Source organism: Conger conger, chromosome 1 (genome assembly GCF_963514075.1).
Source record: "Conger conger chromosome 1, fConCon1.1, whole genome shotgun sequence".
In the NCBI taxonomy this organism is placed as follows: domain Eukaryota; kingdom Metazoa; phylum Chordata; class Actinopteri; order Anguilliformes; family Congridae; genus Conger; species Conger conger.
Genome location: NC_083760.1, coordinates 72,937,339 through 72,965,089, shown reverse-complemented (window position 1 = coordinate 72,965,089; position 27,751 = coordinate 72,937,339). Strand labels below are relative to the sequence as shown.

At 38.4% G+C, this 27,751-nt stretch overlaps 3 protein-coding genes across 3 annotated transcripts; all 3 read right to left on the bottom strand.

Moving 5' to 3' along the window:
* Positions 1-1,825: 1,825 nt before the first annotated feature.
* Positions 1,826-2,574, bottom strand: LOC133116719 (protein rapunzel-like). Its single transcript, XM_061226651.1, has one exon. It carries the CDS (start codon positions 2,572-2,574, stop codon positions 1,900-1,902), a length of 675 nt encoding a protein of 224 aa, XP_061082635.1. The 3' UTR covers positions 1,826-1,899.
* Positions 2,575-7,837: 5,263 nt separating this feature from the next.
* rpz (rapunzel) lies at positions 7,838-19,970 on the bottom strand. Its single transcript, XM_061261878.1, has 3 exons — positions 19,892-19,970; positions 15,793-15,871; positions 7,838-9,091 (listed from the first exon to the last, which is right to left on the bottom strand). The coding sequence occupies exon 3, from the start codon at positions 9,033-9,035 to the stop codon at positions 8,358-8,360; it is 678 nt and encodes a 225-aa protein (XP_061117862.1). The 5' UTR covers positions 9,036-9,091; positions 15,793-15,871; positions 19,892-19,970; the 3' UTR covers positions 7,838-8,357.
* On the bottom strand, positions 11,377-14,746 carry LOC133140291 (protein rapunzel-like). Its single transcript, XM_061260113.1, has 2 exons — positions 14,509-14,746; positions 11,377-12,489 (listed from the first exon to the last, which is right to left on the bottom strand). The coding sequence occupies exon 2, from the start codon at positions 12,462-12,464 to the stop codon at positions 11,790-11,792; it is 675 nt and encodes a 224-aa protein (XP_061116097.1). The 5' UTR covers positions 12,465-12,489; positions 14,509-14,746; the 3' UTR covers positions 11,377-11,789.
* Positions 19,971-27,751: the final 7,781 nt, after the last annotated feature.

Here is a 27,751-nt window from a genome sequence, read left to right as displayed (position 1 = left end):
ATTTTCGTGTGGTTTATGAAGGAGAGCGCAAGTCATCATAATCCTCTTTCTGATGTCATTAGTGCATGCCAGTAAGGTCGCCACTTGGCATACCATTCCTGGTTACACAGAAACTGCTTGACTGCATTTCACAGACTGCATGTCATCTGCGTTCAAAAGATGACATGCATCTCATTCAAAAGAACCCACTGAAATCAGAATGTCAGCCATAATCTGAAGCATTTGAGTACTTGCCCACAAATTCCTGCTCACTTGTTGAGCCTATGTAAAATAATTAATAGTCTACAGAAGTAGTTCCCAAACCTAAAAATGGATACCCTTGCTTGATCCAGATATTTCATGTGTTCAGGTGTGCTTGAGTTGGAACACCTGAAATATCTGAATTGCCTCAGGGTGCCTGAATTGAGGTTTGGGAATCATTGGTCTACAGTATCAAATGGTTTACTGAGATCAAGTATGATGAGGATAGAATTCTATCATTAATATGAGGCTAAAAATATCTTATTAAAGGTACAATAGGTAATTTTGGACTCCTAACGGTCAAGAGATGAATTGCAGCAACAAAAACCCTCAAACCACAACACTGTTTACCCCTTTCCCTTCTCTGTGAATGCACTGATGTTGAAACTCCCTGAGTCGTCATTAGAAATTTGAATTTAAGGACTATAAACACAGGCAGAGGGTGAGTCAACATGTCAGTGAGCCTTTTTCAATGATAGGAAGGCATTTCGATGTGTCTTGTAACAATGTTTTAACACAAAAAGCTTAGCTATTGTAACTTTAAAGATATTGACAAGTACTTTTAGAGAATGGTAGAGAAATGGTTGGATGCAGTAGGATGGGGAGAAATGGCCGGGTGCATTTTTCGACAGTACAGGATTTTATTTTCTAATTTTGAAATGGTATCAAATTGAAACACGGGGTTGTTCTTATTTTCTTCTTTAACATGTAAGGAGTACAAGATGACTGCCTGCCTATATTGGCATTAAGAATTATTACATGCAAAGTAAAAAATATACAATTTGGTGTAACCCCATTTTTATTCTAGTTTTCTAGAGCCTGACATCAAGTAATCTCGGAGGGAATATTTTGAATTCAAGTTTATGAACTCCATAAGCATGACCTGAATAGATGAGAACACATACCCAGTTTTGAGGGTAAGGTTGAATGTGGTGTCATTAATGTAACAGTTTCATTTATTTGAATGTGAAAGTACAAATGCTGATAGAATCATAACAAAATGAATAGATGAATAGTTGATTTATGTTTAGAAGTTAAGATGTCTTTCAAGTGCATTTGCCTGCACCCTGGAGCCAAAAATGGAATTGAATAGACATTTTTGGAGTGCTGTAATACCTTTTTTGTATTCCACAGGCAATATGTAATGTAACTTGATATTATATATCATAAATATAGGTTGCAATGACTTTGGTGGCAATCTGTGTTACTGTGTAAATGTCCTTAATTTGATTGTTTAAAGAAATGCACAGCACATAATACATTGTCGAATTGTTAAATCATGGGATTTTATTATTATTTCATATAGGAATACATTCATCAAGTTCTGAATCCCAAGGCAGCCATTACAAAGTTCCAGCATATGAAATGTAACTACATTAAAGTGTTACAGCTAAAAGTGATCAAGAAACCAAGGGCATTCAATACATCTTTAAAGGATTGTATTTTAACAGCATAGCTATAGAAGAAAGTACAATCCACCATGAAAAGAGTTAATTTTTATAAACACCATATTAACAATATTATCTTAAAAATCAGCTATTGTTTCTTCTTCATTTTGGGTTTGTTTTAATTGCAATTTATGCTAACTTCAATAAAGGTTAGTATCTGTAGATTATCCACACCAGTTACACCAGTTACATGGCCACTTTAAGGGCAGTCCTACTTGCACTGTCTCAGGGCGTCTTGCATTTTGGCATGGATTTCTTCCATTCTGGGAATCCACTTATCCCTGACTTCATCCTCGTTGTCCTTGGTGACAGAGGTATATGCCATGAGGGAGATGAGCCCAATGTGAAAGAGATGGGCGAGGTGGGAGCATCTGTGCTCCATCAACATGAGGTTGTAGTTGCAGTGCTCCAGGTAGACTTTGAGCAGAGCCCTGCCGAAGATCACATCAGTGCCCATCACACCCCGGTAGTAGACGTTCAAGCTCATGTCGCTCATGTCTCTTTCATAGATATTCTCAAACTTCGCCATGTCCTGATCTGCGGCCTCTGGGTGCATCTTAACATGCTCCACCATTTCGCTAAAGGCTGCGTACTGATGCTTGATGTACTCCTCGTACGTGCCGAAGTTCTCATTGACCTCATCAATAGCGATCTGCTTTAGGGTCATCATGTTATTGTTGGAGATGCTCTCCAGCTTGTTATGGATCTCCCTGAAGTCCTTTTCCAGAGGATGGTCTTCTTCAGCCACCAAGCCCTTTCGCATCAGTCCTACCAGGCCGGAGACCACACCAAAAATGGGGTCTATGGAGGCGGCAAGGGAGGAGAACCTCTCCACCCAAAACAGAACCTTGTCTGCTGTCTTTTTGATTTGCTCCTTGTCGGCCATGTCTGTCTTCTGGCTCAGAGTGTGCCTGCAAATAAAGAAGATGATGAAGTTAAAATGGGCTGAAGAGGCTTGCAAATTATGTTTTCCCTGAATGATGGCGTGTCCCTTTCCACAACAAAGATCTACAACCCCTTGACTTTGCTCTTGACTAGTCTGAAACCATAATGTTGGTAATGTTACAATCTATAGCTACTGTATAGGAAAAGGTAAAACCCAGGGAAAGTGTTCAGTTGAACAACACTTTTTAATCAATCTTTTAATAACCTTTTACATGAACTACTTAACTGGATGTAAAGCACACTCTTTTTCCGTAACATCTGTTACATTTTCCATCCTTAGGAAGACATGAGGGACCAGTAGTTTACTGATCTAAAAATTATGACTCACCCAAGGATGTGATTTGTATGCCCAGCCCAGAACAAATATTTGTGACTTAAATACTGAATTTGCTTCAGAACTTTCATTTTCACAGCTAAAGTAAATCTTTGGAAAAGTATTGTGAAAGACACAATTTTATTTTATGCATTTTGATTTTGTCTCCTGGTGACTAAATAAATAAATTGTATAACCACAGTCAGAACACAAATTTGTGTTTGTTGCTGTAGCCACAGAAAGCCTGGTTGCTGTCCAGTTCTGAAACAGTGAAACAGACTACATACAACAATTCAAAAAGAAGCCATAGGTACAAATGGAACTCAACTCAACACAAGTCTGAATTGAGATTATATTGGGATATATATGGGCACTCACTATGATGGTAATGAGAAATTAAGCTTCACAGCATATGCTAAAGGACTAAATATAATCCATTAATGTCCTTAAAATTCAAGTGCATTAATGTGGTTTTTCAAGCTAGTTGAGCTGATCAACAGTCTGTAGAAAAGTTTTTATCTCGGCTAATGTATAAGGCTACCGTGTGGGTTTTTCTGAACATACTATTTTTAGTCATTAGTCACAAAGGGTTTCTTAACACAAAACATAATTTTTTCAATGTACAATGTTTCATCTTTAGTCAAATGTGGGTTGATAATCTAATCTAATCAATGAACCAATCCAGGAAGATTGCACTCTATTTTTACTTTGTAATACCTTATTGACAACTGATTGACAACTGAAGTATACCAGATGAAAAGTCTACCATTGAGAGATTTTAGTCTTAAAGTTTCTCTTTCTGAAATGTCACTGGCTGGGAAGTGCAATAGTTATTATAATTTTGTACACAATGATGTACTAATTGTACAGGTAAATCAAGAGGTTCAATCGTATTTTTGGTTCATAATTTTTTTAATGGGACCACTAGACTATGATTAAAGGGGGATCTACTGGGACAGTTTGGAGTTTGAGACCCCTGCAAGTGGAATTTCAGTTGGCGTAATGCCACCCCTCATCTCTGACAAGTAAAAACTCAAATTACAACTCCCATCTACCCGACAGCTGGGCAGCAACCACTGCTGTCCAACTGTGGTCCTGGATCTCTAAACCCCGTAAGTGCAAGACATTCAAGGGAAACACAATTGAGATTTAAGCATCAGATTGACATACACAGGGACAATTGAGACCAAGTATATACAAGTTAATATTACAAGCCCATTTCCTTTCCTGATTGTACATCGAATAAGTGAAAGTAAAATAAAGGAATCGGGGTAAGTACCAGTATTACAGGCACTGACGAATGTACAATTCATGCTGGATGTATCATTAAAAAAAGAACTGAATTGACGTTTTTAGTAGCTACTTTTGTAAAGCTCTGGGATGTCACATGGAAAAACAATAAGTTTTCATTAAATAAAAAAACCTTTTTAAAGAAAATAAATCAGTTCGATTTATTCATGAAAATATTCAGCAAAGCCGTCAGTTTAGATGCAAAGCTGCACAACAGGCTAAACATCCCATACTATTTTATAGCATTTTCGGTCAGATAAATTCAGAAAGAAGCATATACCATTAAGAAAAGAAAGTTAAGGAGTTAAGGAATGAACTGTTACAAAGGAGTAAACAAAGCTTGTTTTGATCGCTTACCTGTGTCAAGCCTGTACCTTGTTTCCTGCCACTGCTGTTTTTAAAGCAGTTCACTTCCCCCTCTTCAAGACAGGCCCACCCTCCATGCCATATAAGGGTGGTGACAGGGTAGTGACTCACACATGGACAATGCTGATTTATTTTTTATTTGGCTCTGTGGTGTACATTAGTCTTGTGAAACTTGATGAATTAAATTAAACAAGTTGTTAATTTATTAATATTGGTCACAGGGGTCTGATAATGACAAACCATGTGAAAGATGTCTTCTGGGATTTTGTGTTAAATTTAAGTAGCCTGAATGAATGAACTCATTCAGTATTACTGTAGGTCATTCCCGTAGCAACAGATTTGACATACAGAATCTATAGGTGAGGATTTTGATTGTGCAGCTATTCATTTTAAATGCTGCATGCTATTTAGTCTTTTTAGATAGTTAAAATGAAACTATTAAGTGTTATTTTAATGGTGGAATAAATTGATATTTTCTCATCTGGTGGTTTGTGCTGGACCTTATGGACATATGCCTTGGAGCTGGAAGCACTGGCAAATATATTGATATATTTTTTGTTTCATTTCATATATATACGATGTTCTCCAAACGAACAACTTTATTTTACTGAAATAGCAGGTGAGTTTATGTCAGGAGAACTGCATACTTGCTATATGGATCACAAACAGTACACATCAAAGATGCCTGGCATTTTAAAGATAATGAGGTGGCACCAAAAACCAAATGAACAGCATTCAGATTGTGTCATGTTGCAACAAAACGAAACAGAAACATTGTGGTCCTAGGGCAAACTCAATCAGCCATACAGAGGTACTCGGAAAATATAAGTAAAACAACTTGTGAATAGGCACTATTGGCATTTTTAATCAGGCATACACTGTCAGAAAAAAGTGGTCTTTATGGAACCCTCTACAGTAGGCGTGAGAAGTGTACAGCTCCCAGATAGAACCATTTTGCCAAAAAACATAACTTGCACTAAATAGGGTTCCTCTATGGAATGCTTTCTTCTGAAAGTGTAAGAGGGAGTTACACAGGGTGCATGCATATATATTTTTCTGTATGACCTGTGTGTATGCATTTATGTGTGATAAGTAGCTATGACAGAAATCCTCATCTTGCAGGGGAAATTAAGATTACTGACAGTGGTCGTAGTAGTTACCGTACATGATGGTTAGTGTTTGAGACAGAGAACAATCAGCTACCTTGTCTTATTCACAGGTAACAATATGTTAGTGTTTACCATTTTGAAAGAGATTCCACCTGTTCTAATTTTACTGCATCATTCTAGTTGTATACCTGTGCTGTAAATACTATTTTCTTTTAAATGTAGTGATCACTTGCGTATGAGTAAAGTTTCAATTGGGCAAACAATGCATGACAAACTAGATGGCAATATGTAGAATTGTTGTGTCAAGGATATATTAAGGTGTAGTGTACAAAATAATTGCATGTTGGATGTGAGGTTATGGTACTTGCATCAAAAATAATTCCAATCATGCCAAACATACCATTATACAATTTCCAAAGAATAGCTGTGAACTTCAATTCTAAGAAATTTAAATGGTGTCAGTATCACCAGAAAAAGACAAAGTTGGGGAAGTGGTTGGAGAATGCAGGCAGGGTTATTTGCGATGGGGAGGTTCCGAGGAATCACTTGCACCTTCTGAGTACTTCTTCCATCCTCTCCTGCACGTCTTCCATCTTCCTCTTTGCTGACTTCTAGTGGTAGAAAAACATATAACTTGGAGCTGGAAGCACTGGCAAATATATTTATATTTTTTTGTTTCATTTCATATATATACAATGTTCTCCAAAAGAACAACTTTATTTTCCTGAAATAGCAGGTGAGTTTATGTCAGGAGAACTGCAGACTATATACTACATAGGGAACTGCTTGAGCAATCTACTTTTACATGACGTGAGAGATGGTGTTGCTGTGCAGTGCCAAGTCATTATTGGTAAGGGTGATTACTCACAAATGTTCGTAATGGTTATGAAATTATAATTTATGTTTAGAAAATTGAAAGCTAGTAAAAACATTACAAGAAACGAATTTGTCATAAATCTTTATTGATAGCTGTGCATTTAATTATTATTAGATATAAAACATAAAAAAAATCAATAAGAGGACAGAGGAACATGGGAGAAGTCATATTCAGAGCATACATGTAGATGTACTTAAAAGCCAATGCCAGTTTCTTTTCAAAGTGCAGTTTCATCTGTATGTACACCATACATTACAGAGGTTCTTAGAGTCTACTTAGCATAATATATAGTAAAGAGTCAGGACAATACATCGCCAGACTTCCTATATGGATCACAAACAGTACACATCAAAGATGCTTAGCATTTTAAAGATAATGAGGTGGCATCAAAAACCAAATGAACAGCATTCAGATTGTGTCATGTTGCAACAAAACGAAACAGAAACATTGTGGTCCTAGGGCAAACTCAATCAGCCATACAGAGGTACTCGGAAAATATAAGTAAAACAACTTGTGAATAGGCACTATTGGCATTTTTAATCAGGCATACACTGTCAGAAAAAAGTGGCCTTTATGGAACCCTCTACAGTAGGCGTGAGAAGTGTACAGCTCCCAGATAGAACTATTTTGCCAAAAAACATAACTAAATAGGGTTCCTCTATGGAATGCTTTCTTCTGAAAGTGTAAGAGGGAGTTACACAGGGTGCATGCATATATATTTTTCTGTATGACCTATGTGTATGCATTTATGTGTGATAAGTAGCTATGACAGAAGTCCTCATCTTGCAGGGGAAATTAAGATTACTGACAGTGGTCGTTCAGTTCAGTGAGATGTGCAGTAGTACATGATAGTTAGTGTTTGAGACAGAGAACAATCAGCTACCTTGTCTTATTCACAGGTAAATATATGTTAGTGTTTCCCATTTTGAAAGAGATTCCACCTGTTCTAATTTTACTGCATCATTCTAGTTGTATATCTGTGCTGTGAATACTATTAAAAAAATATGTAGTGATCACTTGGTCTTGATTGAAACCTAAATAAAATATAAAATAGTCTGGTTACATGTCAGTTCATATGAGTAAAGTTTCAATTGGGCAAACAATGCATGACAAACTAGATGGCAATATGTAGAATTGTAGTGTTGAGGATATATTAAGGTGTAGTGTACAAAATAATTGCATGTTGTATGTGAGATTATGGTACTTGCATCATTGTCCCCCAAACCCCAACCCCCCACCCCCACCCGTCACCAACTTTGGCTTGTCTTTATCCAATTTTGTGTGGCTTATTTTTGGTATGGAATTTTATTTTTTACCTGGCAAACTATGGTCTAGTGCTGGTCTACTGGCAAGTGTTGTTTATAATGTTGAAAGAACAACATTATATGTTCACTGGCCTGTCTTGTTGTATGGTTGGCAGTTATTTGGAACTTCAGTTCAGTGAAAAAGCTAACATTCCATATTACTGCTTCCACATAATAGAAGTGAACATAGTGGGTTTTCTTGTATTGGTGGGAATTACTTTTGATAGTAGCATCTGCATACTTCAACATAGTTTGTCAAGCTGTAATAAGATTTGCCTTAAGACAATAATAGAAAAAAATAATTCCAATCATGCCAAACATACCATTATACAATTTCCAAAGAATAGCTGTGAATTTCAATTCTAAGAAATTTAAATGGTGTCAGAATCACCAGAGAAAGACAAAGTTGGGGAAGTGGTTGGAGAATGCAGGCAGGGTTATTTGCGATGGGGAGGTTCCGAGGAATCACTTGCACCTTCTGAGTACTTCTTCCATCCTCTCCTGCACGTCTTCCATCTTGGCTGCCCAATCTTCACTGATGCCTTCTTCATCATCTTCGATCAGGGCACTGTAGCCCATCAGGGCGATGAGGCCGATGCAGAAGAGATACGTGAGGCGGGTGCACAGGCGTTCCATTACACGGCGATCACCTTGTGAGTGCTTCATGTACACCTCCAGAACGGGCTTGCTGAAGAGCTTGGCTTTTCCCATCACACCCTCATAGAGAGTGTACAGATTCTGGTCGCCCAGGTCATCGGCATAGCTCTCCTTAAAGGCCTCAATCTTGCTGTTCCGGTTATCGGGCCGGGCCTCCACAATTTCCATGAACTTGCGGAACTGGTGGCGCAGGTTCTCCTCCACGTGGCAGTACTGGCTGTCCAGGGTCTCCTTCTTGATCTGCAGCAGGGCATTGCGGTTCTGCTGGGAGATCTCATCCAGGGCCCGGTTTACACTGCCAAACTCCCGCTTGAGTGTCTTGATGTCCTCGTCGTCTACGTGATGCAGAACCACCCGGATCAAGGAGCCAGCTACCCCAAATATTGGGTTGACCACAGTGGCAGCTGAGGAGATGGTGGCCACGCACTGCAGCACCTTGACCAGGCCCTTCTTCAGCTTGTCACGGTCTTCCAGGATCTCAGCCATTGCAACAGTGTTGGGGTGCAAATGTAGTTTTACGGGCCTCTCAAAATGATAGGAACCTATGGCATAGGAAAAAAAGTTGAATTAGACTAAGATTCACACGACTTATGCCATTTAATAACCAGGCAAACATTGATAACTGTGCGTACATCAGGGGTGCACAACTTCAGTCCTGGAGGGCCAATCTGAGTACAGGTTTTTGTTCAAGCCATTTACCTTAGCATTGATTTTCTTACAGCTCTATAAACTACTCTGCTTCACTCCTGTACTTGAGCTGAGTAAAATCATTAGGACACACTCACAGTCTGCAGCAGTGACTGGTGCTTGTACAAATGTCAGATCAAGGTATAATTGAGCTAATTAAATAATTAAGAGCAGAAGTTGATGCTAAATCCTGAACCGGATCATCCCTTGTTGTGTACCCCTGGCTTAGATCAAATGATAAACATTGCAAAACAGTCATTTTATTGTATAAAATAAAATATTACTGCAAATTGGCTTAGCACATTGTTTTTTGATTGATGCAGTGCTCCTAGTTTTGTTAAATGAAAATGATGATGAATTTGATTAAATTTGGAAGAAGAAGAAGAAGAAGAAGAAGAAGAAGAAGAACAACAACAACAACAACAACAACAATAACAACAACAACAACAACAAAGAGCATTAGTTCAGTCTCGGCATCAAAGAGAGGATGTGCCAGATCTTGGCAATGTTAATTTAGTGTAAATATCCAGCCCTTGAGACAGATTTTATGTGTGAGTCCAAGAAGAATCAATCACACCACCTAAATGTTGACCTGTTGATAGTACTTTTTCATTTTCGTGTGGTTTATGAAGGAGAGCGTTAGTCATCATTATCCTCTTTCTGATGTCATTAGTGCATGCCAGTAAGGTCACCACTTGGCATACCATTCCTAGTTTCACAGAAACTGCTTGACTGCATTTCACAGACTGCATGTCATCTGCATAGGAGTAAAAATGTATTCTGTGCTAATATTATATCTTCCTCAGTCCACTGTTATTTAGAGAATAAGAATGGACTGCGGTCAGAACCCTGTGGACTCCATCCCTACATTAGTTGGGGATTTCTCATTCAAAAGAATCTACTGAAATCAGCATGTCAGCCGTGATCTGAAGCATTAGAGTGCTTGCCCACAAATTCCTGCTCACTTGCTGAGTCGATGTCAAATAATTAATAGTCTACAGCAGTAGTTCCCAAACATAACAACGGATACCCTTGCTTGATCCAGATATTTCATGTGTTCAGGTGTGCTTGAGTTGGAACACCTGAAATATCTAAATTGCTTCAGGGAGCCTGAATTGAGGTTTGGGAACCATTGGTCTACAGTATCAAATGGTTTACTGAGATCAAGTAAGATGAAGATAGAATTTTATCATTAATATGAGGCTAAAAATAACTTATTAAAGGCACAATAGGTAATTTTGGACTCCTAACGGTCAAGAGAGGAATTTGCAGCAACAAAAACCCTCAAACCAGAACACTGTTTATCCTTTCCCTTCTCTGTGAATGCACTGATGTTGAAACCCCCCGAGTCGTCAATGGAAATTCGAATTTAAGGACTATAAACACAGGCAGAGGGTGAGTGAGCCTTTTTCAATGATAGGAAGGGATTTCTTGTAACAATGTTTTAACAAAAAAAGCTTACCTATAGTACCTTTAAAGATATTGACAAGCACTTTTTTAGAATGGTAGTGAAATGGTCGGATACAGTAGGATGGGGAGGAAAGGCCGGGTGCATTTTTAGACAGTACAGGATGGCTTTTGGCTAATTTTGAAATGGTATCAAATACTACCTATATTGGCATAAAATATAATTGCAGGCAAAGTAAAAAATATACAATTTGGTGTAACACCATTCTAATTCTAGTTTTCTAGAGCCTGACATAATCTCGGAGGGAATATTTTGAGTTCAGGTTCATGAACTCCATAATCATGACCTGAAGTGAACACATACCCAGTTTTGAGCGTAAGATTGAATGTGGTGTCAATAATGTAACACAGTACAAATGCTGATAGAATCCTAAAAAAATGAATAGATAAATAGTTAATTTATGTTTAGAAGTTAAGATGTCTTTCAAGTGCATTTGCCGGCATCCTGGGGCCAAAAATGGAATTGAATAGACATTTTGTAGTGATGTACTGTATATACTGTTTAACATGAAACCGATTATGTAATACCTTATTTGTATTACACGGGCAATATGTAATGTAACTTGATATTATATATCATAAATATAGGTTGCAATGATTTTGGTGCCAATCTGTGTTACCTTGTAAATGTCCTTAATTTGATTATTTAAAGAAATGCACAGCACATAATACATATTGTTAATTCTTTATTATTATTATTTCATATAGGAATACATTCATCAAGTTCTGAATCCCAAGACAGCCATTACAAAGTTCCAGCATATGAAATGTAACTACATTAAAGTGTTACAGCTAAAAGTGGTCAAGAAACCAAGTGCATTCAATACATCTTTAAAGGATTTTATTTTAACAGCATAGCTATAGAAGAAAGTACAATCCACCCATGGAAAATTAATAAATAAATGAATTTTATAAACAATTAACAATTTATTAACAATATTATCGCAAAAATCAGCCATTGATTCTTCTTCATTTTGGGTTTGTTTTTATTGCAATTTATCTCAGGATGCTAACGTCAATAAAAGGTAGTATCAGTAGATTATCCACACCAGTTATACCAGTTACATGGCCACTTTAAGGGCAGTCCTACTTGCACTGTCTCAGGGCGTCTTGCATTTTGGCATGGATGTCTGCCATTCTGGGAGCCCACTTATCCCTGACTTCATCCTCGTCGTCCTCGGTGACAGAGGTATATGCCATGAAGGAGATGAGCCCAATGTGAAAGAGATGGGCCAGGTGGGAGCATCTGTGCTCCATCACCCTGCGGTCGTAGTTGCAGTGTTCCAGGTAGACTTTGAGCAGAGCCCTGCCAAAGACCGCATCAGTGCCCGTCACACCCCGGTAGTAGACGTTCAAGCTGAGGTCGCTCTTGTCTCTTTCATAGATATTCTCAAACTTCGCCATGTGCTGACCTGCGGCCTCTGGGTGCATCTTAACACTCTCCACCATATTGCTAAAGGCTGTGTACTGATGCTTGATGTACTCCTCGTACTTGCCGAAGGTCTCATTGACCTCATCAATACCGATCTGCTTTAGGGTCATCATGTTCTTCTTGGAGATGCTCTCCAGCTTGTTATGGATCTCCCTGAAGTCCTTTTCCAGAGGGTGGTCTTCTTTAGCTTCCAAGCCCTTTCGCATCACTCCTACCAGGCTGGTGACCACACCAAAAAGGGGGTCTATGGAGGAGGCAAAGGAGGAGACCTTCTCCACGCAACACAGAACCTTGACTGCTGTCTTTTTGATTTGCTCCTTGTCGGCCATGTCTGTCTTCTGGCTCAGAGTGTGCCTGCAAATAAAGAAGATGATGAAGTTAAAATGGGCTGAAGAGGCTTGCAAATTTCCCTGAATGGCGGCGTGTCCCTTTCCACAACAAATATCTACAACCCCTTGACTTTGCTCTTGACTAGTCTAAAACCATAATGTCAGTAATGTTACAATCTATAGCTACTGTATAGGAAAAGGTCAAACTCAGGGAAAGTGTTCAGTTGAACAACACTTTTTAATCAATCTTTTAATCACCTTTTACATTAACTACTTAACTATTCACTCAATGTAAAGCACACTCTTTTTCCATAACATCTGTTACATTTTCCATCCTTAGGAAGACATGAGGGACCAGTCGTTTACTTATCTAAAACTGATGACTCACCCAAGGATGTGATTGGTATGCCCAGCCCAGAAGAAATATTTTTGACTTAAATACTGAATTTGCTTCAGAACTTTCATTTTCACAGCTAAAGTAAATCTTTGGAAAAGTATTGTGAAAGACACAATTTTATTTTATGCCTTTTCATTTTGTCATCTGGTGACTAAATAAATAAATTGTATAACCACAGTCAGAACACAAATTTGTGTTTGTTGCTGTAGCCACAGAAAGCCTGGTTGCTGTCCAGTTCTGAAACAGCGCAACAGACTACATATAACAATTCAAAAAGAGGCCATACGTACAAATGGAACTCAACTCAACACAAGTCTGAATTGAGATTATATTGGGATATGGGCAATGGGATGGGATATGGTAATGAGAAATTAAGCTTCACAGCATATGCTAAAGGGTTAAATATAATCCATTAATGTCCTTAAAATTAATGTGCATTAATGTGGTTTAAAGTGTTTAAATTCCTTTTTTAAGCTAGTTGAGCTGATCAACAGTCTGCAGAAAAGTTTTCATATCGGCTTATGTATACGGCTACAGTGTGGGTTTTTCTGAACATGCTATTTTTTGTTATAAGTCACAAGCGGTTTCTTTACACAAAACAGAATTACCTCTGCGGTCATCTTTTCAACGTAAAATGTTTCATCTTTAGTCAAATTTGGGTTGATAATCTAATCTAATCAATAAACCAATCCAGGAAGATTGCACTCTATTTTTACTTTGTAATACCGTATTGACAACTGATTAACAACTGAAGTTAAAAAAAGAGTACCCTTAAGAAAGTAAAGTTTACCGTATGAAAAGTCTACCATTGAGAAAGTTAGTCTTAAAGTTTCTCCTTCTGAAATGTCACTGGCTGGCAGTGCAATAGTGATAATAATTTAGTACACTATGATGTACTAATTGTACAGGTAAATCAAGAGGTTCAATCGTATTTTTGGTTCATAATTTTTTTTTGTATGACCACTAGACTATGGTTAAAGGGGATCTACTGGGTTTGAGACCCCTGCTAGTGGAATCTCAGTTGGCGTAATGCCACCCCTCATCTCTGACAAGTAAAAGCTCACATTACAACCCCCATCTACCCCACAGCTGGGCAGCAACAACTGCTGTCCAACTGTGGTCCTGGATCTCTAAACCCCGTAAGTGCAAGACATTCAAGGGAAACACAATTGAGATTTAAGCATTAGATTGATATACACAGGGACAATTGAGACCAAGTTAATATTACAAGCCCATTTCCTTTCCTGATTGTACATCGAATTAGTGAAAGTAAAATAAATGAATACGGGTAAGTACCAGTATTACAGGCACTGACTAATGTACAATTCATGCTGGATGTATCATTAAAAAATTTAATTGAATTGACGTTTTTAGTAGCTACTTTTGTAAAGCTCTGGGATGTCACATGGAAAAACACCAAGTTTTCATAAAATAAAAGAAAAGATGGGAGTGTCAGTTCGATTTATTCACAAAAATATTTAGCAAAGCCGTCAGTTCAGATGCAAAGCTGCACAACAGGCTAAACATCCCCTACTATTTTATAGTATTTTCGGTCAGATAAATTCAGATTCATATACCATTAAGAAAAGAAAGTTAAGTAATTAACTGCTACAAAGGAGTAAAGAAAGCTGATTTTTGATTGCTTACCTGTGCCAAGCCGGTTGTTTCCTGCCACTGCTGTTTTTAAGCAGCTCACTTCTCACTCTTCAAGTCAGGCCCGCCCTCCATGCCATATAAGGGTGGTGACAGGGTAGTGACTCACACATGGAAAATGCTGATTTGATCAAGGAAAAATGCTGCTTGACTTGCACCATCTCCTACGTAGTCTGCCACCCAGTCAGGCATGAGCAGCTGGGGCAGGGTTTTAAAACAGATTGTAAAACATATGTGTAAGAAATGTTTTAGTGCTCTCAGTGCCCCATGCCTTTGTGATTGCCTGCAGTTACAGTGACAGCTTCTATTACTCTGCAAAAACAAAGCACTGTTGTATAAGATGAGTGGAGTCTATCAGTCCTTTTGGCTTTGTGAAATCAGTTTGCAGTTGTATAAATAATGTTTGCACTGACAAATAGAAGCTCTCAAACAAGCATAGTCTGAAGGTCTCCTTAATGTAATGGCAGGAGTTATTTGGCTCTGTGGTGTATATTAGTCTTGTGTTGTATCCAAAGAACTGTAATACATGTTACATTCCAAACATATTCACATACTGTACCAGCTGACTCAAGGCTGACTTCCTGGTGTCTGTTATTATTTTATAACATTATTTGTTCATGAACTTGCTTTACTCAATCATTTGTATTATATTTCAAAATCATTATCACCGAAGAGCAAGTATTTGAATGCTGATTTACTAGATTGAAGCAATAACATGCTAAAATGTATCTGTATATCATAGGCCCTGACTACTGCTGGTTGATGAATTCATGCAAAAACAACTGTTCCAGATCGACAGCGACAGCAGTTAGTTCTTTTTGCCAGCTGTTCCTAAGTGACTGCACTGTGAGTTGGTAACATTGTCATGCTTGGAAGAAATGCTAGCAACACCTGCCAAGCAACTGTCTCTCTCAGCTGCTCCTCAGTGTACCAGTGAGCTGAACAGTCTTTGCTGAACAGTGTGGGGACAATATAACTCTTTATAATTATAATAAATTATAAGTATGAGTAGCCTAAGTCACAAAGAAATAGAAGATATGGCAAATGATTGAATAGAATATAAAAAATAAATATTTGCAGAAAAAAAACAAAAGCTACTCTTCTGGGAGTCATTAAAGGGTGGTAGCAAGACAAAGTAATTATATTATACCATAATTATATTTACTTAAAGCAACTACCTTTTAAATAAACTGGTAAACAAGTTTCACCCATGTTTGACAGAGTGCAATGATTATCAATTAACCAAGAAAACAAATGAGTTGAAACACAATCCCTTACGTCTTCAGTGAGTTCTTGATTGGCGTATGGACAAATGCGAGTGTCCTGTGGCAGCTGACGGGCGTGACAGTTGTAAGACCTGGAAACAGAGAAAGGAGTGTTGTGACACTGTGATAATAGTTGCAGTTTATTTAGGGCGGCCTGTAGCGTAGTGGTTAGGGTAAAATGACTGGGACACGTAAGGTTGGTGGTTCTAATCCCGGTGTAGCCACAATAAGATCTGTACAGCCATTGGGCCCTTGAGCAAGGCCCTTAACCCTGCATTGCTCCAGGGGAGGATTGTCTCCTGCTTAGTCTAATCAACTGTACGTTGCTCTGGATAAGAGCATATGCCAATAATGTAATGTAATTTAATCTGTTTCTCAGAACTTTGAAACAAAGAACCACAGGCCAAAAAAAGCATAAAATACAGCTAGAACATGGGGATAGTTGGGATAGTAACACATTCTGTTGGCTGATGAATGCATTCAAAAGCTGTAAAACACACAGGCAGTTCCACATAAAAGGTGCTGCAGTGAGCTGTTCCTAAGTGTGTGTAGAGTGAGTGGCAGGCATTTTCATATTTGGAAGAAATGATAGTTCAGCACAAGGGATTTTTTATTATAAATTACAGAGACTTGTATGAATCTAAAAGAACAAATAATGAAGATGTCAAAAAGTACAGTGGCTGTTGTTTTCAAGCTGATCTAAAGAACAAAAATCTCATATTGTGACATACATTACAGTATTATCTGCACTAAAACCAGATCAGCTTCAATGTAAATATGCTGTATATTTTTTAGTGTGCTTTTAAATGATTCAACCACATAATGCAGAAAAATGTAGACAGTTGAGATTAATTTAAATAGGTGGCCTTATCAAACAAAGATATTTCAAAGGCTGCGTAAGTGTCCTGATACAGGAGAGATGTATTTGTACTGCGAGTCATAATGTGAATTAAAATGAATATCTGCAAATGCATCAAGATACTAGCCCACAATTTAAAAACAAAAACAAAAAAAATAACAGAGTTACATGCTTTTAAACAGGGTTTTTCCCCATTTTCAGCTATAATTCCAAGTAATTCACAGGTTTTTGGAACTTCCTGTTTCAATGAACTACTATAACAGGAAGAGGAGGGCCAGTGAAAGGAAAACAGAGAGATGAGAGGTTCTTCACTTCCTGCTTGGATCTTTAACAACAGAGAAGGGCAATGGCTCATGGGAATCTACCACAGAAGAGCTGAGATTTTAAAACTTAGCTGAGAGGGGATACTGGGAACATACAGTGTCCAGAAACAGTTCAAATTAAAAAATGAACTACAGAAAGGAGTATGAGTCTGAAAACATCCCTTTGAGCTATTTTCACAAGGGATCAAATTGCGAGCTACAGCACGACCAACCCTAAAGCACATGATGCAGAACAAGTGCAAGCTAAGTGTAAAGTTATTTATCTTAAGCCAGTCATTACAGACCAGTGCAAATGTTGTACTTCAGCACCAAGGAGAGCTGAGTGTTTGCACAGCCAGCGTAGCTGCGAGCTAAAGAACTGCAAGGATAATGGCAGAAAGGTACGTGTTCTTCGACGGTTAAATCTGCTAGGCTGTGCTCAACAGAAACTAGCAGGCAATGGGCGGGACCGTCAGTTAAAGCCAGTGAGAGGCTTGCAAAGTTGAGGGACTGTGAGAGAATTAACAACCACCAACTATAAGTATCTCCAGTTTGAAGTTGACAGTACAGTAAAATGAAGTATTTTGCCTTCTATGCAAGTGACCTATACACAACTATCCATGGAATATGTGTGACAGTGAAGGTTTTAAAGCAGATTTTGTACTACAGATATAAATGTTTGCTTGAACAATGTTATACAAAAAGAGACTTTATGAATCAGCCTGTTTAGAAGTAGACAGATAAATGTTCTAGTGTTCAGCAGACTATTAAGAGGGTGCATAAGACAGGGTTGAGTTGAACTCCAGAGTTAATTCACAGTGGTATATTTTTAATGTGCATGGAATGTTTGGCCACAGAAGCACAGTGCTGTGATAAGGCTTTTCCAGTACTGCAGTAAGGGAATGTTATGCCTTCTGCACGTTACATAGTGAAACTTTTTTTTAACTCTTTAGAGTCAGGCTTCATTTATTATGGGAACATGGACATTTGGTAATTTCTGCATTCCTAGGACAAATGTATTCATGTGAATTTTAAGTGAATTTCACCTGAGTTTGTTTAGCAAAACGAGAGGGCATAAATGGAAATTGGCAAAGGAAATTGGAAAATTCTGTGTTTTCAAGACCAGGCTTGATACAGCGTTAGATACTATTTAGCTACTACTTTATTAGGCAAACCAGGCAGTAGGTGCACTTAGGGGTAGGAAAAGGTGAGCATTGCTGGGTTCAATGGCCTGTTGCTGGGCTCGCCATTACCTTATGTTATGTTATGTTATGTTATGTTATGTTATGTTATGTTATGTTATGTTATGTTATGTAATGTTATGTAATGTTATGTTATGTTATGTTATGTTAATTTTAGGCAGGTGATGACAGCCTAATGTTTCATTCATGGATGCATGTTTAGGCTATTTTATTATTAACTGGACATTGTTCTAGGCCTCATTTAACCCCTTTATTGCTGCATTCATCGCTATTTTTAATTCTCAAAAACAGCACTGAACATTTTATTTGTATGAGGACTTTAATTAAATAAGATAATTGTTATATAATTACCTGATTTATTATTACTGATATTTAAAACTAAACTCTTTTTTATCTTTTTTTACAGCAAAAATCTGGCAAAGATATGAGGTGCTGATCCCGACTACATCTCTCCAGCTACCCATCGGCAGTGAAAGGGTTAACACTTACTGAATGGGACATAATTTCAGGCTTTGTAACCACTCATAAATTTTATCCACATGGTCTAAATACAGATTGCACTCCTATCATAGGGTAATAAAAATACAGGAGGCTTGAATCACTGAAATATACCTGCTTCCTTTAAAAGTACATTAATTATTTTATTAGCAATATAGGCCACCAAAGTTCAGACTTTAACCCTTTATGTGTAAATGGAATTACTCAACGGTTCTTGGGACACGATGACACAGTAATATATAGACTGCGTGGTTCAATCTGTCACATGGCCATCTAAACAACAACTTCACACATCATTAGAAACACAAGGGAGTTTATGAGCACATGTTTACTTATCAAATATTACAGAGCATTAACATTTGGAGTTTACACAGCCAAACTGCTAACGTCTGCTCTGAGATCAACTGCCAACTACTTACGGTTGAAGGGCAGGGTATAACAGCTCTTCTGAGCCTTGGTCAGTTAGACTAGGCCTATGTCCTGCATTCCTCTATCACTAAATTACCACAAATATTTACCACATAAATATATATTTTAAGTAATTTCAGCAATTCTGTCATGATATATATGATATAGTGCAATTCACCGAGAGTAAGCCTGTAAACACAGCAGCACTAGCAGTGGCTGAATCAGGAAGTGAGCAGTCCCTTACTGCACTGGCTCTATATTGGAGCGGCCATTTTGAAAGCTCCCAATCTGAATACAAAACAGGACAAATCTGATCATTTAATCTCATCAATCCAACACAAACAACTTTTAGAACTTCATTATTTTCATGTTTATTGCTGATTAGGAGCAGAAAACTTCCTTCCTGGCCCTTAACCTGACTGTTTCCTCCCATTCTTTACAGTGCAAAGCCTGATTGTCAGTTTGGGCACTACTGCTGCACAGAAGTACTGACACCAAGAAAGAACAAACAGAAGCTAACCAATCATGCCAAAAGACAACAATGAAGGCTTCCTCCTGTGTATGTCAAATAATGTGAGTACCCAAACAGCACACATCCACTCTAGCAACTCAGAGGCATCAAGCCACCTTCCCTGGCTAGCTATGGCTCCCCCTATCCGTCTCTCCATTTCCTTGTTTTTAGCTAAGCACAATGTCCTCTCCCTTCCCTCTCTTCAATAGTGATCAAACTGCCCAAATCACCTGAAAAACACATTTCCACCCATTAAATTTGTCCCATGGTGTCTTTATGCACCCCAATCCATTCCCAGGTATCATGATTTGCCAAGAACAAAGCTCCCTTACCTCTTGAGAGTCCCTCTCCCTCTTTCTCCCTCTCTACAATCCACAATCATGTATTCCACTTCTTCTTCCCAGCAAGCCCTGCAAAGGGGCACTCCCATGTATCTTCAATATGCAGGGGTGCTCATATTGGACTGTACCATTTTTATACTGTACATTGAGTCCTGGCTGCTCAGAGAGGGCCTGTTTGTGCATATGGCCCCACAAGCTTCCACATGCTTCTATCAGATAGTAAGTGACCAACCCTGCAGCCAGCAGCCCCCTCCCCAGCCACTTCTGTTCTACCCCAAAGGATTTTCCTATCTTTCAGTCCTTTCAACAGCCAGAAACTCCACAAAGAGAGCCAATTGTCACTTCCAGAGCAGCTGGGGCCCTAAGGGGACTCCAGAGGGAATTGTGCATGTGCCAGGCTCTGGTGCAGCCCTCAATGGCTCAGAATAGCTCCAAGGGGGTGACAGTGACTGAAATAAGGGGGCTGACTCTTGGAAATGTACAAAAACATTCAAATTTGAATTGCAAGCGGTTATGCAAATAAATTCCACAATTTGCAAGCGCTCCTCTCCAAAGACCCAGAAGTAAAACCACAGAGTGAAAGAGGTTCCCTTTGGCATGATTTACGTGGAGAAGGACTTCTGAAAGGTAATATGTGGTAATAAGTGATGTTTTAATTGCTCCAGCTCTTAAGAATGAATTTCTGAACAAAATTGAGAATCACGAGTACAAGCACTATTCTGTGAATGGCTGTGCACCTCTGTAGAGGTTGTTCTGCAACTAACGATATGTACTGAGCAACTCCATCTTTTACAGCTGTTCAATCAGGAGCCTATAGGCTACATATTTTTTATTTTCATTATATTGTAGACAAAGTTTTTTTTAATCTTCTGAAACTGAAATGATGTAGCTTTCATTTGAAATTAACTAATCATTCTGCCTCCTTATATATCATAAGAAACTCACAAATTGTGGAAATTCTTAACTGTAAACAGAACACATTTCTAGATCCCAAAAGGTAACCAGTGCTCAAAGGAGTATGCTTTGTCATCGGCAATAGCTAAATTAACCAATGAAAACTCCAATCCAGCAGAGGTGCCAATCAAAAGTTACTTTCTGATAGAATAAATAAGGATAATTCTCGATCAGAGGTAAAATCCCGCTGAAACCTGCAATGCATAACTCTTAGTATTATAGTCATTTAAAGGCATTTCTAGTCAAGGAAAGGGACAAAGACTATATGATGGCATTTGTTTATCTACAAGTCAAGACTTGAATATAGTGGCGATGTCGCTATGGTCAGGGAAAACAATCACCAATCCCGTTTACGGACAACAAGAGCTGCGTCCCCCATTACTGAGAGAACAAGAATCAAAACTCCCCACCATCACAACTAAGAGACCATTGCGATTTATTACAGGTGCCCTTGAAAGCAGATATAATACATACAACTGACTTGTATATAAAGCTATTTGAATAAACTCTTGACAAGTACACTTACCACATAAATTCCCAGGGCTGAACGAAGGGTTCTTTTTATGTAGGCGGTTGATGCGCACCTGTTTTTAGAAACTGCTGTCTGAAGCGTAATGAAATGTTCCCTTGGCTTGAACAGGATAACATTCCCCAACCAGGCATATACTAAAGTTGTCTGCAGTTATATGATTGTCCTTTCTGTGTATCCTATGGGTAAATATTTATATGTACGCAATGGGTGTGTACATGTAACGCGCAGCGTATATGTACAACGCGCAGCGTTGCCTAGGTGCGTACGTTTGTTGGGTAACTTTATACGCGCAATTGAAAGAAAGAATTCTGGTAATCTGGTAACCCAGAATTCTTAAATAATATATAACGAATCGTATGTGACTTCGTACGAAAAAAAATGCTGAAGTAGCCTACGTGTATGTATGTTAGCCTAGTTTATTTGACATGTACGCTCTTTAGAGTACGCAACTAAAGCAAATTAAATTAACGACGAAAAAGCATTAGGATTCGCTGCAAATTCCGGAGAAGAAAAAAAAAAACATCCATGTTACAGTTCAACTGGTTTACAAATCATGGCTTTTCTGTCCTGGGCAGTGTAGCCTATATTCGACAATTGGGTTCTCAATAATGTATCATTACTTGTGTAATAACTTGTTCAGTAGGATGGTATTTTTGCTCGTTTCGTTTGGCTATGTAAGCAGCAAGCTGTTTATTGTTCCCACGTAAGTGTACATCATTCTATTGCGTTGTGCTGTATAAAAACGGTCAAATAGGCCCTAGTCCTTATCTTTGTTGTACTCTTAGCACTTGAAATTGTGCGTCCCTCTAGGGTCTTTCAGCCCTTGATCCTGGTGATGGGTATGCACTTTGCAATTTGTTGTACGTCGCTCTGGATAAGAGCGTCGGCTAAATGCCAATAATGTAAAGAAAAGTAATGTATATTACACCCTTAACACTGATGAAGGAGGCACGCCTCAAATTCATACATTAGCCCTGCAGACTGCGCAAAGTAAGAATCAAGTAGCAAGGTCGTCAAAACGGAATGTTTTCCCTTGGAATTAGAAGAGACAACCGGCATGCTGAGTGATGTAACATAACCTGAGTGCAGATAGGAGTAGATAGTAGTTACATTACATTCATTTAAAGCTGAAGTCTTTATACCTGTGGGGTTAAGGGCCTTGCTCAAGAGCCCAAAAACTGCATTGTGGCTTCAAGCACCTTAGCCACTAGGCTTTAGGCCCTGGCCCAATTACAAAATAAAGGCTGGCATATGGTGTCTCTTACATTCAGTTCAATATTGCTGGGGCATTGTGGGAGAAGGGGCAAACCAAAAAAGTGTTGGTACTATGAATGTAAGTGCAGTGGATCAGTGGTAAGAATAAACTTTGTCCATGATGTGACTACTTCATTGTGAGGCACAGGGGGTGAATTCACAATCTTTCTGAGGAATACTTTACCAAATACTGTAATACCCCAATTTTTACTATCCAAAGACAAGAAAGTGCATTGTGAAAATGTGTTTATATATAATGAATATTTCTCAAATAGTAATCTAGAGCCCAAGTAAGAGACCCTCATGCCAACTTTATGAATGAGCATAAATAAATGAAATGTCTGTAATTGAATGGTTGATTTAATCCACCAGTTATGTGTAACCTCTCAACATATACGATTGCCTACACCATACGTAGTATACGTAGTGTAGGTAATCAGGAGGTAAGTGCGGTAGTCTGGGTTAGGGTTAGGGTTAACCCTCGTTGCTCGTCCAGTGGTGGCTCCTGAGCTCAAAATCGAGGAGGCAGAAAATATCCCCTTAACTAATTATTGGTCTTGACCTGTTTTCAATCATTTTCCTTGATTAACAATGTGATTAAGTCACGAAGAATGATTAGGCCATAAAGAACACAAGGATCACAGTTTAAGAATTGTGTGGATTGGTTGCATCTTGAGGTCACCAGGTCCAAAAGAAAAAAACATAAAACACCACATCCCTACCAACAAGTGCCAAAGTGACAAACATCATTGGAATTATGACTGGAAGAGAGTGCTATGGGCTATGGTCAGATGAGATGAAACTTGAACTTTTTAGGCCATACACACTGTAAGAAAATCCTCAAATACACCAAAAGGCGGAAGTATCCGAGAGGTAAAGGAAACGCGTGTAGTCTGACCAATGCTACTGGAACAGGGTTAATTTAATTTTGTTCTCATTTATCTGACTCCAAAAGATAAGTTCAACTGCTCCTCTGTTCTAACAGTTCAACAAAAGGAACTGCAAATGTTCGCCAATAGTGTGGCTCTATAAGATCGCTATCTATTTGTATTTACACAGACGTACCTGTGGCATGTATAGCCTACAATGATACACTTAGCATGTATCTTGTGACGGCACTGGTGTATAGGCGAGTGACTATGGGGTGCAGGTATCCTAGGTTGTCTATGTGTGTTAGGACTCTCAACTGCTAAGTGTGCAGTGGTGTCAAGAGGAGTCAAGAGGATGCAAGTTCAAATTAATACAATTTATTAAACAATGTGCATTGCATTGCATTGCTCCACGTTCCCCTCTATATACCCAGGGTTTTCAGGAAAAACAACAAATCATCAAATTGAGACAGGGGTAACAACAATGGTCCTGCTGATGTCATCTCTGTACATTCAACAATCCTGGTTAACCTTTGTATCACAGCTGGATGCTGACTCACAGGTAACTTGCATTACCTGTGATTTATTCCTACAAGATCTTTATTCAACAACCAGTGTATAACACCACCAATGACACCAAACTATTTCCCACATCATTAGCTATCTAAAGACACCACACACTGTATGTGGAAAACCCATGGTTTATACAGTGCTATTTCATCAGTTCTGGGAGCATTCCACTGAGTTGGCAGAATTGCGCAGATGCAGCACAATGATGGGAGCAATGGTCCTGTATTGACGAGCACTGTCTTTTCATCAAACCTTGCTGACCCTGTGTCAACATGGTCAACACAGTCAGTTTCCTTTTGGGGGTCTGCAGAGAGGCACACTTATGTAAAATGCCCTACAACACCATTGAAATGTTTGGTGGCAAAAGAGGAATGCATACAAGGAGAAGCACCTTATACATACTGTCAAATATGGAGGTGGATCATTGATGGGATGTTTTGCTACCAGACATTCAGGGGCACTATTTAAGATCAATGGCACAATGAATTTAACAAAGTATCAGTACATTTTGGCAGGACATCTGGTTGTCTCTGCTCGGAAGCTGAGACTTGGTCATACTGTAGGTGGATTTTCCAGCAGGACAATGACTCCAAATATACATCAAGATCCCCACAGAAATGGTTAAAAGAAAACAACCATGTTCTGCAGTGGTCATCTCAGTCTGCAGACCATCAAAAACCTGTGGTCTAAACTGAAGAGTGCAGTCCATGAGCTGAAACCCAAGGATACTGTACCAATGATCTTCTGCACGGAGGAATGGTAAAAAAAAATCCCTCCAAATGTGTTCTCAAACCTCATCACAAGTTATTGGAAGACTCATGACTGTCATCAAGTATTAAACCAGGGCTGGCAATAATTGTGAAACCCGCAAAAATGCACTGATGAAGCCTGAGGCTGAAACGTTCACAGTTTATTGTCTGATAAACTAATAATACAGGATCTGACTGCAAAGTTAATTGATCAAAATCATAACGGCATCTGATGCATCCATAATGTAGCCTCCTGTTGAATGTATTGTAGTTGTTACCCTTTATGAAATTAAAATGTCCTCTTCATGTGAAAATGTTGTCTTTATTGCCTCTATCTGCATTTCTGCATCAACACCCAATTAATTTGCATTAATTTTGTTTGTAAATTATCCCACTGTCAATGTATTGTTTCTAATGGTTCAGATGTTAATATATTATGTACAAATAGTGAGTAAGGTGATTAAATTGATGTAAGATACAATGTTAGCCTCAATACATGGCTTATGTATCCATTACATTACTAGCATTTGGCAAACACTCTTATCCAGAGCGATCTACAGTTGATTAGACTAAGCAGGAGACAATCCTCCCCTGGATCAATGCAGGGTTAAGGGCCTTGCTCAAGGGCCCAACAGCTTTGCGGATCTTATTGTGGCTACACCAGGATTAGAACCACTGACCTTGCGTGTCCCGGTCATTTACCTTAACCACTACGCTACAGGCCACCCCATAGTCATCCATAGCCTGGGAAAGCTATATACACTCACCGAACACTTCATTAGGTATTTATGAGACTTATTTTTTTACATCTACTGCTGTAGTCTATCCACTTAGAGTTATGATACTTGGTGTGTTCAGAGATGCTCTTCTACATACCACTGTTGTAATGTGTGGTTATTTGTGTTACTGTCACCTTCCTGTCAGCTTTGACCAGTCTGGCCATTCTCCTTTGACGTCTCTCATTAACAAGGCATTTCTGTCTGGATTTCTTTCTCTTTTTTTTCACCATTCTTTGTCAACTCTAGAGACTAGTGTGCGTGAAAATCCCTGGAGATCAGCTTCTGAGATACTCAAACCACCTTGTCTGCCACCAACAATCATTCCACGGTCAAAGTCACATATTACATTTTTTCCCCATTCTGATGGTTGATGTGAACATTAACTGAAGCTCCTGATCTATCTACATGTTTAATAATCTGCTGATTGCATGAATAAGTAGAATATAGAAATGTTCTTAATAAAGTGCTCGGTGAGGGTAGGTTAAATTGTTATGCATTCATTTAGATGATTATGCACTCACTTAGACTTTCGGGGGAGTGAATACTGAATAGAAGTGGTATTGCATGCTTCAACCCCTCACTTAACCTACATATAAAATATTTTTACGTGATTTAATGAAATAATTATTATAGAAAATGACAATCATCAATTAAAACAATTATTTGATAGGTCAGTCTACTGTCCAGTAAATGTAATCAACCAGTAAGTCAAAACAAACTCTATATCAGATCTTAAGATCAAATTAATTAACATCATTATACTATTATCAAAAGATTCATGCTTTTAGCCTCTTTTGAATGAGACCAAAGATGAAAGTGTTAGAAGGTAATGCTGCTTAGCTATTGAATACCTAAAAAAAAAAGTACTTATTTACTTATGCTTTCAACAACAAAGGTGATATAGACAAATAATTGATAATTCTGGGAAGTCATCTCCACCTTTAAAAGTAAATAGCACCACATTGGTTTCCGCTAGAAACTGGAACTGCTTCTAACTACGTACATTTCAACTGTCCAGTTTCAACAAATACTATCTGCAGGCCAATCCCTTTGTTTTTTTTTGTTAGAACATAGCACCTTTGGTATCAGACCACCCAATGTTTTTGGTGAGCAAAGGTATTGGATCACAGAGTATTTACGTAAGATAATGAAAGTAAATGACACTTAACATTTGGGAGCATATCCCTTGCTGACAATAACTGCATCAAGCCTGTGACCCATTGACATCACCACACTGTTACATTCTTCTTTTGTGAGGCTTTTCCAGGCTTTTACTGCCGCCTCTCAGTTGTTGTTTGTTTTGGGGGGATATTCCCTTCAATCTCCTCTTCATGAGGTGAAATGCATGTTCAATTGGGATAAGGTCTAGTGATTGACTTGGCCAGTCGAAAAACCTTCCACCTCATCTCCAACATTACGTCCTTTGTTGTGTTGGCAGTGCATTTGGGTCATTGTCGTGCTGCATGATGAAGTTCCTCCCAGTTAGATTGGACACATTTCTCTGCAAGTTGGCAAAGAATGTTTGAGTTACATCATCAATAAAGATTAGTGAGCCCACTTCAGAAGCAGCCATGTAAACCCAAGCCATGATACTTCCTCCACTGTGCTTTGCAGATGAGCTTTTTTGTTTTGGATCATGTGCACATCCCTTCTTTCTCGACACTTTGACCTTTCAATCACACCAAATGTTTTTTTGCTACCTGTTTTTACAATGTAAGTAAACATGTATATGCTGCACACTAAATTAAATGGAGTGATATCTCCCTGCCCGATACTATGCAAACACTATAGTTTATTTCCAGATGTTATGCTTTTTTAAGACTGACACTATTTATGATAAGATTGCCGAACTCCAATAAATAAAGAAGATATCTGAATTGAAAATAAAGTATTTTGAGTGACATGACAAGCAATATTCGTACCCATTTTTTGCAGACTACTTGTCCAGTTCACCACCATCAAACAACATGCAACGAATAAGTAAAGAAAAAAGCAAGTATTCATGCCACTTCATATTCATACAGTGGCTTTAGAAAGTATTCAGACCTCTTCACTTTTTCTCTTATCTTTTATCTTTAAATTGATAAAATAGCCATTTTTGCCCACCAATCGACACTAAATAACAAATAATGACAAAGTGAAAA